Genomic DNA, 13,846 nt, shown 5'->3' on the forward strand with positions numbered 1-13,846 from the left:
TTCCCTGTGTGTTGGCAGCTTCTCCCCACAGCAGTCTGCTGCAGCAGCCATGAGAACTACTGGCTCCTACAGGGGAGCCAGCATTTTATTTTCATTATGTTTTTTTTTTCCCCCCTGGCAATTTTAAAGATTCTCTGTAAAAATGCAAATTCTACATTTTTCCATGTTTTCCACAGCAAACAGATTTTTAAGATCCCTGGGGATAATTATACTGCTTCCCCCCCATTTTTCCCACTTGCTTATGTATAAGTTTACTAGGGCAGCAGCTCTTTTTCCATACCCCTAATTCAGTGGGCTTTTGATTGTAGCTAGGGCCACTAGAGACTATTGTAGGATAAAATAATAATTTTAAACTTCTAAGCTTTGGTAAAAGTATGGGTAGTTTTGTTTCATCACAAAATTTAGGCAGCCACTTAAGACTGAAATACAGTGTGATCTTTTTTTTCCCTCTCATTTTTTCAGTTCATGACACAGTTGGGTTAATAAAAGGAAATAGTATCCAGCAGTTCCTTATCTTCAGCTCTGTTCAGCACTGGTGAGGCTTCACTCGGAGTATTGTGTCCAGTCTTGAGCCTTCAAGAAAATTGTGGACAGATTGGAAAGTATCCAGCAGAGAGTGACAAAAATGATTAGAGGCCTGGGAAACATGACTTATGAGGAAAGACTGAAAAAATAGTATTATTTAGTTTGGAGAAGACAAGACTCCGCCAGTAGGGCAGGGCCCCCCCTTGCCCGAAAGCAGCTTCCTCAACAGCAGGCCCACTGCACATCTGCGCAGTTTAAAAGGGCCTGCCAACAGCAAAAAAGCCCCAGTTAGGCTCCAGAGTGGCAAGAGACGTGCGGGTGAAAGCCCGCTGCACCCCTGCTCCCCCAAAGCCCCCCAGAGACTCCCCAGCAGCCACACAGCCCCCTGCCAACCCCCAGCACAGCCAGAGGCAAGTGGGTCCTGTCGTGGGAGGGGGTTAAAGCCCTTAGTGAGTGGGAGGAGGTGGCTGAGTGGAGCCAGGCTGGGTCTCACCCCTCCAAGGCCCCTACTTCACCCAGCCCCGCAAGGAGCCACACGACTGGAGCAGTGGAAACAGGCTGCTCAAACAGGCACGGCTAGTCTGCTGGCGCGTGAGTTAGCATGGAGTTCATGCAGGAGGGTGCATGGGAGGGCCCGAGACCCTGCCAGAGTAGACAGTACCAGCCATAGCCAGCCCACCAGAGGCATGACACGGATGGGTACACACCGCACCTTGAGGGTCCCCTCGGGCTCTGCGGCCCCCCACCTGGCATCTCAGAGACAGCCACCCAGACGGAGCTCATGGTTCTGGGCTCCGTGCAGATGGAGCCTCTGGCTCTCAGCTGCAAGGCTGCCTGTCCCTTTTTCAGGCTTGGGGGCCCGGGAGCATGGCCACCTCCCCTTGTGGGGTTTGCTCCCTTTTGGGGTCTCTGGCGCACCAGCTGGAGGAGCTCCAGGCCACAGTTCAGAGACTGCGTGCCATCAGGGACTGTGAGCAGGAGATAGACTACTGCCAGGCCCTTCTCCCCGGGAGATGGAGGGTAGACCTCCAGGACAAGAGAGAACTCTGGGACCTCCCACTCTGTCCAGTCAGAGGCATGGACCAAGGTGGTGAAGGGCCCTAAGGCAAGAGGTCCGAACCTCTTGCTGCTCCAGCAGAGCCTGCTGAGTTGCCAGGTCCCACAGGCAATAGAGGCTCAACTGCAGCTACCGCCCCCACTCTCCCCAAGACAAAACGTGAAGTTTTTGTCTTGGGAGACTTCATCTTGAGAGGGACTGAGGGGATAATCTGCCTCTCTGACCCCTTAGCCCAGAAAGTCTGCTGTTTCCTGGAGGCCCACATCTGGAACATTGCAGAGAGGATCCTGAAGCTCCTCCAGCCCACAGACCGCTATCCTATGCTCCTTATTCATGTGGGCACCAATGCCATGGCTCAGAGTGCTCCCAGCCAAGTCATGAGGCGCTACAGGGATTTGGGAGCAGGGCTAAAGGGTCTCGGGGCACAGGTGGTGTTCTCGTCAATCCTCCCACTCTCAGGGTATGGGCTGAGGAGGGAGAGGAGGATCCATGTAGTTAACCAAAGATGGAAGCACTGGTATCATCGGGAAGGCTTTGGCTTCCATGACCACAGCCCGCTCTTCGGCGAAAGAGGCAGCAAGTTTCTGGGAAGAGATGGCCTCCACCTCTCTCCCCTGGGGAGGAGGCTCTTCTCAGCCAGACTACCTGACCTGCTCCACTGGGCTTTAAACTAAGCCCGCTGAGGTCGGGGGGGGACTACCACCACTGCTGGCCCACTGAGCAACCCCTGCAAAGCCATCAGGCCAAGGCACTTAAGGGAGCCCACCCCTGCCCCAGCCCTGATACAATCTGTGGGCAAGGCAAGAGCCCCCAGTGGGACACTTGTCTGCCTGTATACAAATGCCAGGAGGTTGGGGAATAAGCAGGAGGAGCTCATCCTCCTGGTCACTGCAAATAATTATGATGTCATAGGGATAACAGAGACCTGGTGGGACTCCTCCTATGACTGGACCATGGGTATAGACGGCTATACCCTGTACAGGAGGGATCGTGTTGACAAAAGGGGCAGGGGTGTAGTTCTCTGTAGTAAGGAAAGCTATGCATCCCTGCAAGCTGGTATTGGCGACCAGGGTGGACAACTGGTGCTGGCCTCAGGCTCTAGCTCCCCATGGCTGCAGATCCAGGAGGAGCCAGGCAGAGTTATTTTGCCCCAAGTGGCACAATTTGTCCCAACCAAAGTGCATATCTGGGAACGTGTGCTGAGGCAAAAAGCCCCAGCTCAAATTTGCAATGCTTCTATTTGAGCTGCTGCAAGTGCATGTGCTTGCGTGTGTGGATGCACCCATTGTGTCTTTGGAGTGTTCCCTCTGCCACCACAAGATCTCAGGCTATTACTGACCTGGGAGGAAAACGCTTTTTTGTGAGTCAAGAATCTGGCATCTGCACACAATGTCAGTCCAGTGAAGTTGTTGCTTGACGATCATTGGCTCAATGTTGTTAACATTGGCTTGAGCAAGGATCCTAGCATCCTGGAAGAGTATTGGTATTTAGAAGTGAAAAAATCAAAGTTCTGGCTGGCATATACGGATGAAAAAGATGAAAGATTTCTAGGTGTGCTCAGCTGAAAGTACAAATGCTGGAATTTTCAAACTCAGGTCCCTCATCTTAGCCATTTAAGGCAGCATGGTCAAAAGTGGCCTCTTATGTTGATGTACCACAACTTTTGGATGTTTAGATCAAGGCCCATTACAGGGGCCTCAGTTCCAAAAAGTATGGACTACTCCACACCTCTGCTGGGCTCTGAAAGTCAGTCCTGTGTTTTTATTCCAGCAGCTACACATGAAAACACCATATATTTGAAACTCTTGGCCCATCTGTCTTCCCATGACCTGAACTCTTTTCCTACTAGTAGTCCAAGCTCATACTTGCTTCTGTTTAAGAATAAGTGTTGGAAGTTAAGAAATACCAAATGTGGATGTTTTCTTTACCTTATTATTTTTCTTTGTAGGGCTGAGTGAGCTGACTCACTCAACTTTCATTGGTCCCCAACCCCATACTTGTGGGCAAAAAATACACGAAGTAAAACACCCTGGATAGTTTGGTATTTATTGGATTTCCCAGGCCCCAAAAAGATGACATTCAAAAGGAGACTTTTTTTCCTTTAGAAATGTGACAATCAGAGTAGAGGAGGAGGTCAAACAGTGACTGCAGAAACACACAACCACACCTTTGTTCAATGCCTAGTACCGTGCTTCTCTATTTTATGCTGTCTCTCTGTGACAGGGATGTTCTGGAGTATTTTCCCCCACTCTACTTCTCCCACATCCTAGGTAGTTTGCAGTCAAATCAATGACCTTGTTGGGCTTGCACATTTCATGATGTAAACATTTTCTGTAACGGCGGCAGGGAACATTGGAGTGGGTCCTGTTGGCACTCTCACTTCTCCAGGTTTTCTGAATAGTTTGTACTTATTTTTCTTCTTTTGGGAGGTTTTTACATTCAGACAATGACACCAGAAAGAATGCGTGTGTATGTGTGTGTATAAAAACAGATATGTGTGTGTGTGTGTGTGTGTGTATATAATATTTTCTATCTATTATATATATATATATCTTTGGGGAAAAAAAATGAAAGGCATACCATTCCAAAGCTGCTTTGAGCCTGTCTCTGGGGGAATGGAGTCCAAGGGACTCTTGCATGTGTTTTCAATAAGTCGAATAGGGCCTATAATTAAATGAATAAATGGCAATTGGCAGGTTTGTTTCTATCATATAGACCTTAAGACAAAGGAACAATGGAGGTATCAGACCTCCATTATAGGAAATGAAGTAAGACTGGAGGTGCAGGATAATGATGCCAGCAATAGCTGCATGCATTTGTGGATAAGCATATTATCAAAGACAAATAGGGCTGGAAGAGACAAAATGGCTAACAAGATATTGTTGTCTGTTCTCCACAAAGTGTACTTAATCTGATGCAGTACAACCAGAGCAAGCTATTCACCTCTCTTAACCTTTGTTCTGCATTGAAGAAAGGTTGCATGTCCATCCTTCTAAGAAAACACAGGACACTTAAACTTCACCAGAGATGAGGCTTAGGAAAATCCATTATTGGGCGTGTATTCATGTGCATTGATGCAGGCTTTAATTTACTGCTCAGTAAGTGGGGATAGGCTGGCATTAAAGCACATTAACACTGTGTGTGGGCTTACTTGTGACTAAAGTTAGTCCCAAGTCAGTCCAGACATCCAGTGTGACTGCACAGTAAGGCATCTACATGTACATTACTGTGCAGTAACTAATCAGGAGTAAATTTGATACCTGCAGGTATCAAATTTACACTCACAAATTACACACTATCACATTTGATGCAGGTATCCAATTTACACACACATCACTGCAGTGTGCCGAATTTGTTGTGCAGTACAGGTGTAGACTTGTAGGCGTGTACCGGTACTGCACAGTATTTCTGTTACTGCAGAGTAAACGTGCATGTGTAGATGCGTCCATTGTGCATTATCATACACAGCCACAGAAAATTTCCATTTCTATCTTACCTACAATCCATCTATCCATAAATCAGCACTAAATTGGATGTCTTAATCGAAAATAACAAATGTTCTGTTTTGCTGTGGTTTTTATCCTTTCAGTAAATCCTGACTTATTTGTATTGGGATTAAGTAATTTTACAGCATCTGTTAAGTAATATCATCCTCTCTCATGGGGTGGGAGAAGGTGGCACAAGAGAGAAAAACCAGACGCATCTCTGAACTCTTGGATTTAAATAGCTCTACACTGGCTAGATTTGGTCTGCTTATTTCTAAACTTAAATTGTATAAAGCAACTATTGAGTGGAGCATATTTTGTCTATCAACTTGCCTGTCTTTTGGCATTTATTTCTTGTTATGCCTAGCTGTAAAATTTTGCTTTCAGTTCTAAATCTGACATGTTGTATCTCAGAGCTAAAATAATTCTGGGTTGAGAGAGGAAGAATGATCCAGTGGATAGGACACCAGTCTCTAGCAGCTTGGATTTAAGTCTGGGTCCAACCGCCAATTTCCTGCGTCCTCTGGAGCAACTCATTGAGTTTCTCTGTGCCTCATCTGCCTAGCTATAAAATGGGGGTAACAGCACCATCCTGCCTGAGTGGGCTATGTGAGGATAATACAGTAATGCTCATAAGGTGTTCAGATCAGATTGGGTAAAGGTTCACAGTAAGCTTTATTGTGGGTATCTTTGCTCTCTCCATCACTGGGAGAGTGGGCCAAGTGCTGCTTCAAGTTGCACTCATTGCAGTCTCATAGACACTAGCGTGACTCTAACCAGGGTCAGGTTAAACAGCGCCAATATTTTCAGAAAAGTTGGCTTTCTAAATTTAGGGGTTTGATGCAGCAGAACATTTGTAAACAGGCCTTTAGACCTTGAACATTTTCATGCAAATCCTGGGTTAGTTGGCAAAGGCACTTCTGACGGTCTTTTCCCGTGTTTCCGCACTACATAACTCAGTCTAGATTAGTTGTCTTTGCTAAGAATTGGAATAGGAGTGGTGCTACAGGCAAGGACAGAGGAAACCAGGTAGAGGAAGCTCACAAAGCACCTGATCGTAGCATGTCTGACTTTAACTAGGGCAATTTACCTTTAGTTGAATGAGCATCCTCGTTGTATGTCTGTGCGAAGGCTGAGCATTCAAGTCTGTAGAACAGAATCTTAACCGAGCTCTTTGTCTAGGCCTGAATGTGCTCTCATGGGTCTGTGTCAGGCCACGAATAAGGTGCTCTGTCCCTTAGAGGTCTTTTTCCTGAAGAGCCAAATCCTATTCCCATTTAACTGAATTTCGAAACCTCCGCTGATATCCAAAAGGGCGGGATTTGATCGTGAGGTTGAAAGGTAGTCAGAGACCGGATGCTGACATAAAGCATTTTCCATGTGGGAAACTAAACCCTAGATCATTTTGTGGCTGGAAGACAGTATAGTTTAAAAGGCAACTGTTTTTCTCCTTGGTTCCAGTAAGCAAGAAGAAGAAATTAAAATGGGTGCGTTGGATGCCTCACGGTCATTTTTCTTTCAAGAAAATGTCTGCCTCTCCTTAAAGCTCATCGAAAATGTTGAGCAGGCTGAGAGTACCACTAGCTCTGAAAGAACAGCCATGATTTGAGTCCCTCCAGAAACACTTGACTGTCCAACAAAGAAAAAACTTCTCGAGTGAAAGAATTTGCTACAGGATTCGTCATGCATAACGCAGTATTAATCAGAACAAACAGTCTTGTTGCTGTTAACATTTCTATAAAGGTTATTAGGTAAAACTGCTGATGATTGAGGGCTGGAGCTGACTCTGATTGCAGCCAGCGGGAGTTGAATTAGGCCCTTCATTGCTTCCCGAACCTCAATTTTGATTTCTTTGGAAATTATGAGGGATTGGATGGGGCAGCATAAGGCTTGTCGATCACTGGAAATGAATGTTCTTCTCCTTTCAATCGCACATTAATACATAACTCAGGCTACTGTCAGGAAAATGATCCACACCCTCTGAAAGGCTAAATCTTAACCTAGAGATATGAGGATGGCCAATGTTGTCTTTGTCTCATTTCTGCATCAAAGAGCATGGGTTCAAAACTCACCGCAGGTCTGTGCCCTCAGACCTAATGCAGACTCCCACACACTAAGCAGTGCTATAATCCAGACATGAATCTAGAGGTCCACTGTTCCAGGGAGCTGTCTGAACCAGTGCTAAAAGTCCAGTGGCACTTTTTCACCAATGAATTAACTTTATCCTGTTCGTCTGTTATGTACAGCGTTGAATACTATACGCTGCTATTTCTACTTGAGTGAGCAAACAATCACCTTCCCACCCAGACTGACATTTCTTTTATTAACTCAACATCATTTTTATTAGATTAGAGGCAATAAAACATCTGAAAAGGGAAGGGGGGGGTTCTTTTTATATTTTTTTAATTAATGACAGAGTATCGATCATGAAGGATGTCAATTAAATTAATGGGCATAAAAGGTCTGAGATGGAGGAATGACTACAATTTTATAGCCAGTCATAGGGAAATGTGATTGAGCACTAAATCATCAGAGCACATCCAGCCAATCAAAGAAAAGTGTGCAAGAACACATCATGTAATGAATCGTACCCTATCAACCCAAGGGTGCCTGAACATGTCCTACGCTGAAATATCACCTTCCAAGCAGAACAGCCACTACTTTGCTGTAAAGGCATGCTAAGGTGTGGGAGCACACCGCTATGGCAGAGTAGCTGCCAACGTGTAGACACAAGTAATCACTATGTCACTGTAGAGCATGACTTCGGCAGTGTAGCACGGCGTGTAGACGTGCTCACAGAAGCATAGAAAGTGAGGGTTGGAAGGGACTCAGGAGGTCACATCTAGTCCAACCCCCTGCTCACAACAGGACCAGCCCCAACTACATCATCCCAGCCACGGCTTCGTCTAACTGGGTCTTAAAAACCTCCAAGGATGGAGACTCCTCCACCTGTCTGGATAACCTGTACCAGTACTTTACTACCCTCTGCGTGAGAAAATTATTTCTAATATCCAACGTAAACTTCCCTTGCTGCAACTTGAGACTTTTGCTCCTTGTTCTCTCAGCTGCCACCTCTGAGAACAGCCCAGCTCCATCCTCTTTTGAACCCCGCTGCAGGTAGTTGAAGATTGCTATTCAGTCCCCTCAATAGCAGTCTTCAACTATCTGAAGTACATCAGCTTTCCTTAAAAAGCCAGTTTTGCTCCTTGGGAATTCTCAGGACCTTCAGCTTTTAGTTGGGACTATGGATGCAGCTCTACCTCAGCAAGTTCTCCTACTCTGGAGTAAGTGTTTAGGGCAGCAGCATCCTAGAGTTCATTCATTTAAACACTTTCACTTCAAACTTTTCTTTGCAGGTCTATGATGGGTTCCAGTAAAGAGCCAGACCTCATACACCTAGAAGCCAAGACAGCAGATGGCCGTAAGTACATTAGCTTCCAAAGAGCATTGGCATTTCTTGTATTTTGCTGTGGACTGGCTTGACATTTTGACTGCCACATGCTACCATGGAGCTACTTTTCACTGCTTCCAGCTCCACTTGCTGGACCTAAGATCTCCCAGGTCCCCTCTTCCATCTGCTGATCCTGTACTCCCAGGATTGTCTCTGTTTGTCCTTTCCCAGCCTCTGCACAACCTTCCTGCGGCTTCTTTCCTGCAGCTTTGGATTGCCTCAGGACTTTGATTGCCCTGAGTGTGCTCATTTCAATTCCATGATGCTTTCGCCAGAAATAACTACTTTACTGCAGTGTAACAAGCAGATTTGCAACATTTAAGGGTTTCTCTTTCAAATGGCATATTAAATGGACTTAAAAACATTCAAACAAACAGAGAAAAGACAGCAAACAATCCCCAGCGGGTCAAATTATGCCATCAGTTGCACTGACAAATTCAGTTGTGTTATTCCAGATTTATGTTGTGTCCTTGAAAGCAGAATTTAGCCCAGAAAACATTAGGAAAGGGACATTTCAAGACAAAATTTATTTAATTTGCTTTGAATTAGGAGCAAGAGATTATTTTTTTTAGGAAATGGATTTTAAAAGGGCACTACTGAAATAAATATATAGATGTGTGTGTATCTATAGCTATATATCTAGATCTACATATATCTAGATCTATAGATATCTATCTATCTATCTGTCTGTGTATCTATTGGGGCTGCGAGAAACAGCACCTTCTGTTTCGACTTCTATTTTGCCATTTCAAAGGGACAGTGTTTCATTTTGCCTTTTCACTTCATTTTGAAGCATTGTCCCATTTAATTTTGTTGAAACTTTCACTGTTTTGATGCGCTTCAACGTTTTACCCATAGGCTATACTGGGGAATCATGAAAACGCCTATAACTTTGTCATTTATTGCCCAATTCAGAAAAAAACAATGAAGGGCTGGTAGCCCCTTCTGATGGCATGAAGCTTGCCAAGTTTCAAGGAGATAGGTGCTGGGGGTTCAGGGAAACTGCACCTCGAACTGCTAAAAGCAAAACTCGTCTCACTTGCTGGCAGCCTCCTGTCATCCTGCACGCAGCTCTGGGGGCCGGCACCCCGGGAAGGCTGTGGAATTGTGCTGGACTTCTCCCAGGTGTGCAGCCCAAGTGGCTCCGCCAGCCCCATACAGCTCAGCCTGGTGGTCGGAGGCGGCGGGAGAGCCAGTGATGGAGGCATTTGGAGCGCAGCTCTGGCGAGTACAGCCCTCTGCACCCCCACAGAGCTCAGCCTGCTGCTGGGAGGTGGGGGAGAGCCACTGGCCAAGGCTGTGCTCAGAGTCAGGGCTGTGCTTGGCATGGGTCTGCCACTGGCTCTCCCGCCACCGCACTGAGCGCCGTGGGGCTGGCGGAGCCGCTCGGAGCGCAGCCCTGGCTCTCCCCTGCCTCCCACCGCCGGGCTGCTTTGAAACTTGAAACGTTTCAAAACTTTCAAAATGCTTTGAGTGTCCTCATTTCATTTTGAAACTGTTTCAAAGCCTTTTCTTTCATTTTGATGTTGCTGTTTCGAGCTCGAAACACGTTGAAACAGCTTTGAAACAAAACGCTAATTGAAATTCCGTACGGGCCTACTGTCTGTCTGTCTCTCTTTGTAAAATGTTTGTTCCATTTAATAGCATTTTACATTATTAAAATGATAGCATTTTCCATTTCTCAAGGCCTTTACTTCTCCCTCCTTTCTCCCCCCCCCCCTTTTTTTTTGCCCTTCTAACTTTTACTAATTCTGGATCCAGAAGATCCTGGAGGCTCTCTGGCAAATGTCAAAATATGTCAAAACTGTATTATTATCTAGTAATTTCACAGAAACAGTTTTGAATGGAGTGGCATCATCAGCATTGCTAAAAGCTGTAGTGAATTTGGTTCATTACTATATAATGCTATGGGGGGGTTTCTACAAGGAGCTAATTTCGTGTCATGACACTTTTGAGGGTGTATTCAGTTCTTGATATATCAAGATTGTTCCGTGCTCAAAAACAGGTACCATGTTCCGTTTTCGTCCAGTTCATTGGTTTGGTGTAATAATAAGAATTGTCTCAGTGCAAATAGAGCACTTGGAAACATGGGCACTGGAAAACTTTGGTAGGTAATACGAGTTGTCCAGAGGAACATGGTAAGCCATCATCATCGAGCTGGAGAATATATCCCAAGCTGCTTGACTCCTCTTGCTCTAACCTCTAGCTCATCCATTACCAAACTAAGAATCATGCCTCCAAGTGGGGCCACAGTACTTACAAGTGTAATTATGAGACCAGAGAAATTCAATTCAAGACATCTTGCATCAAAAGTGGGCTCATGAGCCAGTCAGAAATGGTGTTGGGATCTACCACACTAGACCAACCTGCCAGCCCAGCTATGATAATTATACCTCTTTGAGTAGCAAGCAAACCTTTCTACCCTGGAGGAGGTAAGTGTGCTACTGCCGCGCCTAGGGGATGGGGGTTTAATAAGCTGCATTTTTAGGCTTAGCCTAAGAGTTGCAATCTATAAATCATTTCTCTGTTTTTTTTGCAAGGGTCAGATCTTTGGGAGCTAACCAAGGGTGGAAATTCAATAAAGGGATTTAATTGGAAAAGGTATCCCTGCCAAAACAAAGGAGGGGGAAAAATACCAAGCAGAAAACAGGATCTAAGCAAAAAACAGCTGACCTGTGTGCAACTAACAAGATAGTTTCATTCTTGTCCCTGTATCTTTTCCAGCAGAAACTCAGCAATACAGTAGCTGCAGCTTCGGGTGATAGAGAGTAGAGATGTCACTATAAAAAGGTGTTAGCCAATCTGCTTGGCAGGGTTGTGAGAGCATTTATCATCAGCAGCCTTCGCCTTGGCTATCCACTGCTGGAATACCAATAGCTCTGTGTCTCTGCTTTCTGATTATGGTCTGTCTTAGTGTTTTTATTTATTGCATTTATGTACATAATGGAAAAGGTTTACAAGGGGAAAAAGTAAAAGTCTCTCAGCTCATATAAATCTGTATCATGTCACTGATGTCAGTAGACCAGCGTTGATTTACATCAGCTGAGGATCTGGCCTTCCGTTTCATACTGTGCATAATCTGGTGCAATGCATGAAGTGAGGACCCCTCAAAATGGAAGGAGACAGATCATAGGGTCCTTTGACTCTGGGAGGTGCTTTTGTTATTTAACGTTATGAACTCAGTGCTGTCCAGTGCTTGTCATGGAGACGAGGAAAGAGTGTGAGCAAATTCATGGATAATCTAAATATGGGACATTTTTGTGAGTCGGTTGAGGGGGCGTGATTTATATAGAGTCTTAACTGATCTAATTTACATTTTAAATATGGTTGATTAAATTACATGGAGCACCAATGGGTACAACATTTTGGATCTACTGTCAAAAATCCAAGTAAATACAAAGTGATGTGTGTATTTAATTAGTTCTCGTCAAGGGTTTAAGTCCACTCTAGACCAAGCTGTGCCGAAGAGCACAGAAGCAGTTGCTGTGTTTCCAGTTGGAAGAAGTTCATATAGACCTTATCTTACATTTCCATTTGCTTGCAGTGTCTCCTGTGTTCCGCTGAGTTTGGCATGAAATCAGAATCTCACCAACAGAATAAGCCGGCAGAAACCACAGGTTTTAGCCTGTTTGCAGGTCAAAGCCAACAGTTAATTTTTCTCAATCTTGAACATCATCATAAGTCATTTCCTGTAACTGCAGGGCAAGACAGAAATGTGTTGATATATTGTTTGAAGCTCAATCCACATTTCCTCAAAATTCAACTACAGTTCCCTTGAAGGGTCTACAACCTTTGTAGCCTAACACAAAATATTGGTGTAGGTTGCATTGGCTTTGTAAAGCAGGTACCTTACACTGGTTAATACAAGTGAATAGATAACCAGCTCTCCTGGGGTAGCTGGGGTTGTAGGCTGTATTACAGAGATTTGCCACAAGAAGATGCAGAAGCCAGGAGTACCCTGTTCCCACTGGGAGCATCCCAATGAGCTACTCCAAGATGAACAAGGTTCTTTGGGTAGAGGTGCTATCTTTTATTAGACCAACTAAATAGCTGGAAAAAGTGTTCTTTGCAAGCTTTTGGGCACAAACACCCTTCTCCAGGCATAGAGAAAGTCTGCTGGTGTTTTGTGCTCTCTTCTGGGTAGAATAGAAGCCAAAATGCAGGTCTATGAAAATGCAAATCTGTGGCAGTGAGGATGAAAGGGATGGGAGACAATAGGTTTCATAGTTTCTAGGGTCGGAAGGGACCTGAGCAGATCATCTAGTCCGACCCCCTGCCATGGCAGGAAAGAGTACTGGGTTCAAACGACCCCAGCAAGATGTGCATCTAACCTCCTCTTAAAAACCCCCAGGGTAGGAGCCTGCACCACTTCTCTTGGAAGTTGGTTCCAGACCCTAGCCGCCCTGACTGTGAAGTCGTGCCTCCTGATATCTAACCTAAACCTACCCTCTGCCAGCTTGTCACCGTTATTCCTGGTCACTCCTGGTGGTGCTTGGGGGAACAGGGACTCCCCCAATGCCCGCTGATCCCCCCTGACTAGTTTATAACAGGCCACTAGATCCCCCTCAGCCTTCTCTTTTGGAGGCTGAACAGGTTCAGGTCCCATAGCATCTCCTCATAGGGCCTGCCCTGCTGTCCCCTGATCATGCGAGTGGCCTCCTCTGGACCCTCTCCATGCTGTCGACAACCCTCTTGAAGTGCGCTGCCCAGAACTGGACGCAGTACTCCAGCTGCGGCCTGACCAGTGCCGCGTAGAGGGGGAGGATCACCTCTTTGTTTTTGACAGGTTTGAGACAGGTCCGGTGGGGAAAGGAAATGTTGAACTGGTGATAGAATGCAGCTGGTAAAATGCAGACAGGTTACCTGGGGTTATCATGTGTCAGGCAGGTTGTGCACCATACATCCAATGTCTATATTTAGTCCATGATTTTTTGTATTCAATAGATTTATGAAGTTTGTAGGCTCGTCTACGATAGGTGTTTTGTAAATTCCCTTTGAAGATTTGAACTGAGAGATTGGAGAGAGTGGTTGTCTTCTGAGAAGTGTGCACCCACAGGTAATTGGATATTTTTGTCTTTGATAGATTGCCTGAAAGCTTGCAAAGACCATTTTTTTCCAGCTATTTTATTGGTCTAATAAAAGATATCACACATCTACCCAAAGAACCTTGTCTGCCTATATCCTTAGACCAACATGGCTACAACCAAGAACTCCAGGATAAAAGCAGACATATGAAACCTTTACTGATGTCAGCTTACACTGGTGTAGCTTTACCCCTGGTTTTGCATATGTGCACTCACACTGCTGTAGCTTATTACAACCCAGTGC

General features: G+C 45.3%; 1 protein-coding gene across 3 annotated transcripts in view; it reads left to right on the forward strand.

Annotated features, from left to right (window-relative positions):
• Positions 1–13,846, forward strand: part of SORCS1 (sortilin related VPS10 domain containing receptor 1) — a 427,318-nt gene that overhangs the window by 300,202 nt on the left and 113,270 nt on the right. For all 3 annotated transcript variants that reach the window (XM_090056794.1, XM_090056795.1, XM_090056793.1), the window contains exon 6: positions 8,424–8,488. In XM_090056794.1, coding sequence (XP_089912920.1) covers positions 8,424–8,488 — 65 coding nt within the window. The remainder of the gene's footprint in view (positions 1–8,423; positions 8,489–13,846) is intronic.

Source organism: Crocodylus siamensis, chromosome 7 (genome assembly GCF_052110815.1).
Source record: "Crocodylus siamensis isolate JL-2025a chromosome 7, ASM5211081v1, whole genome shotgun sequence".
Lineage (NCBI taxonomy): Eukaryota > Metazoa > Chordata > Crocodylia > Crocodylidae > Crocodylus > Crocodylus siamensis.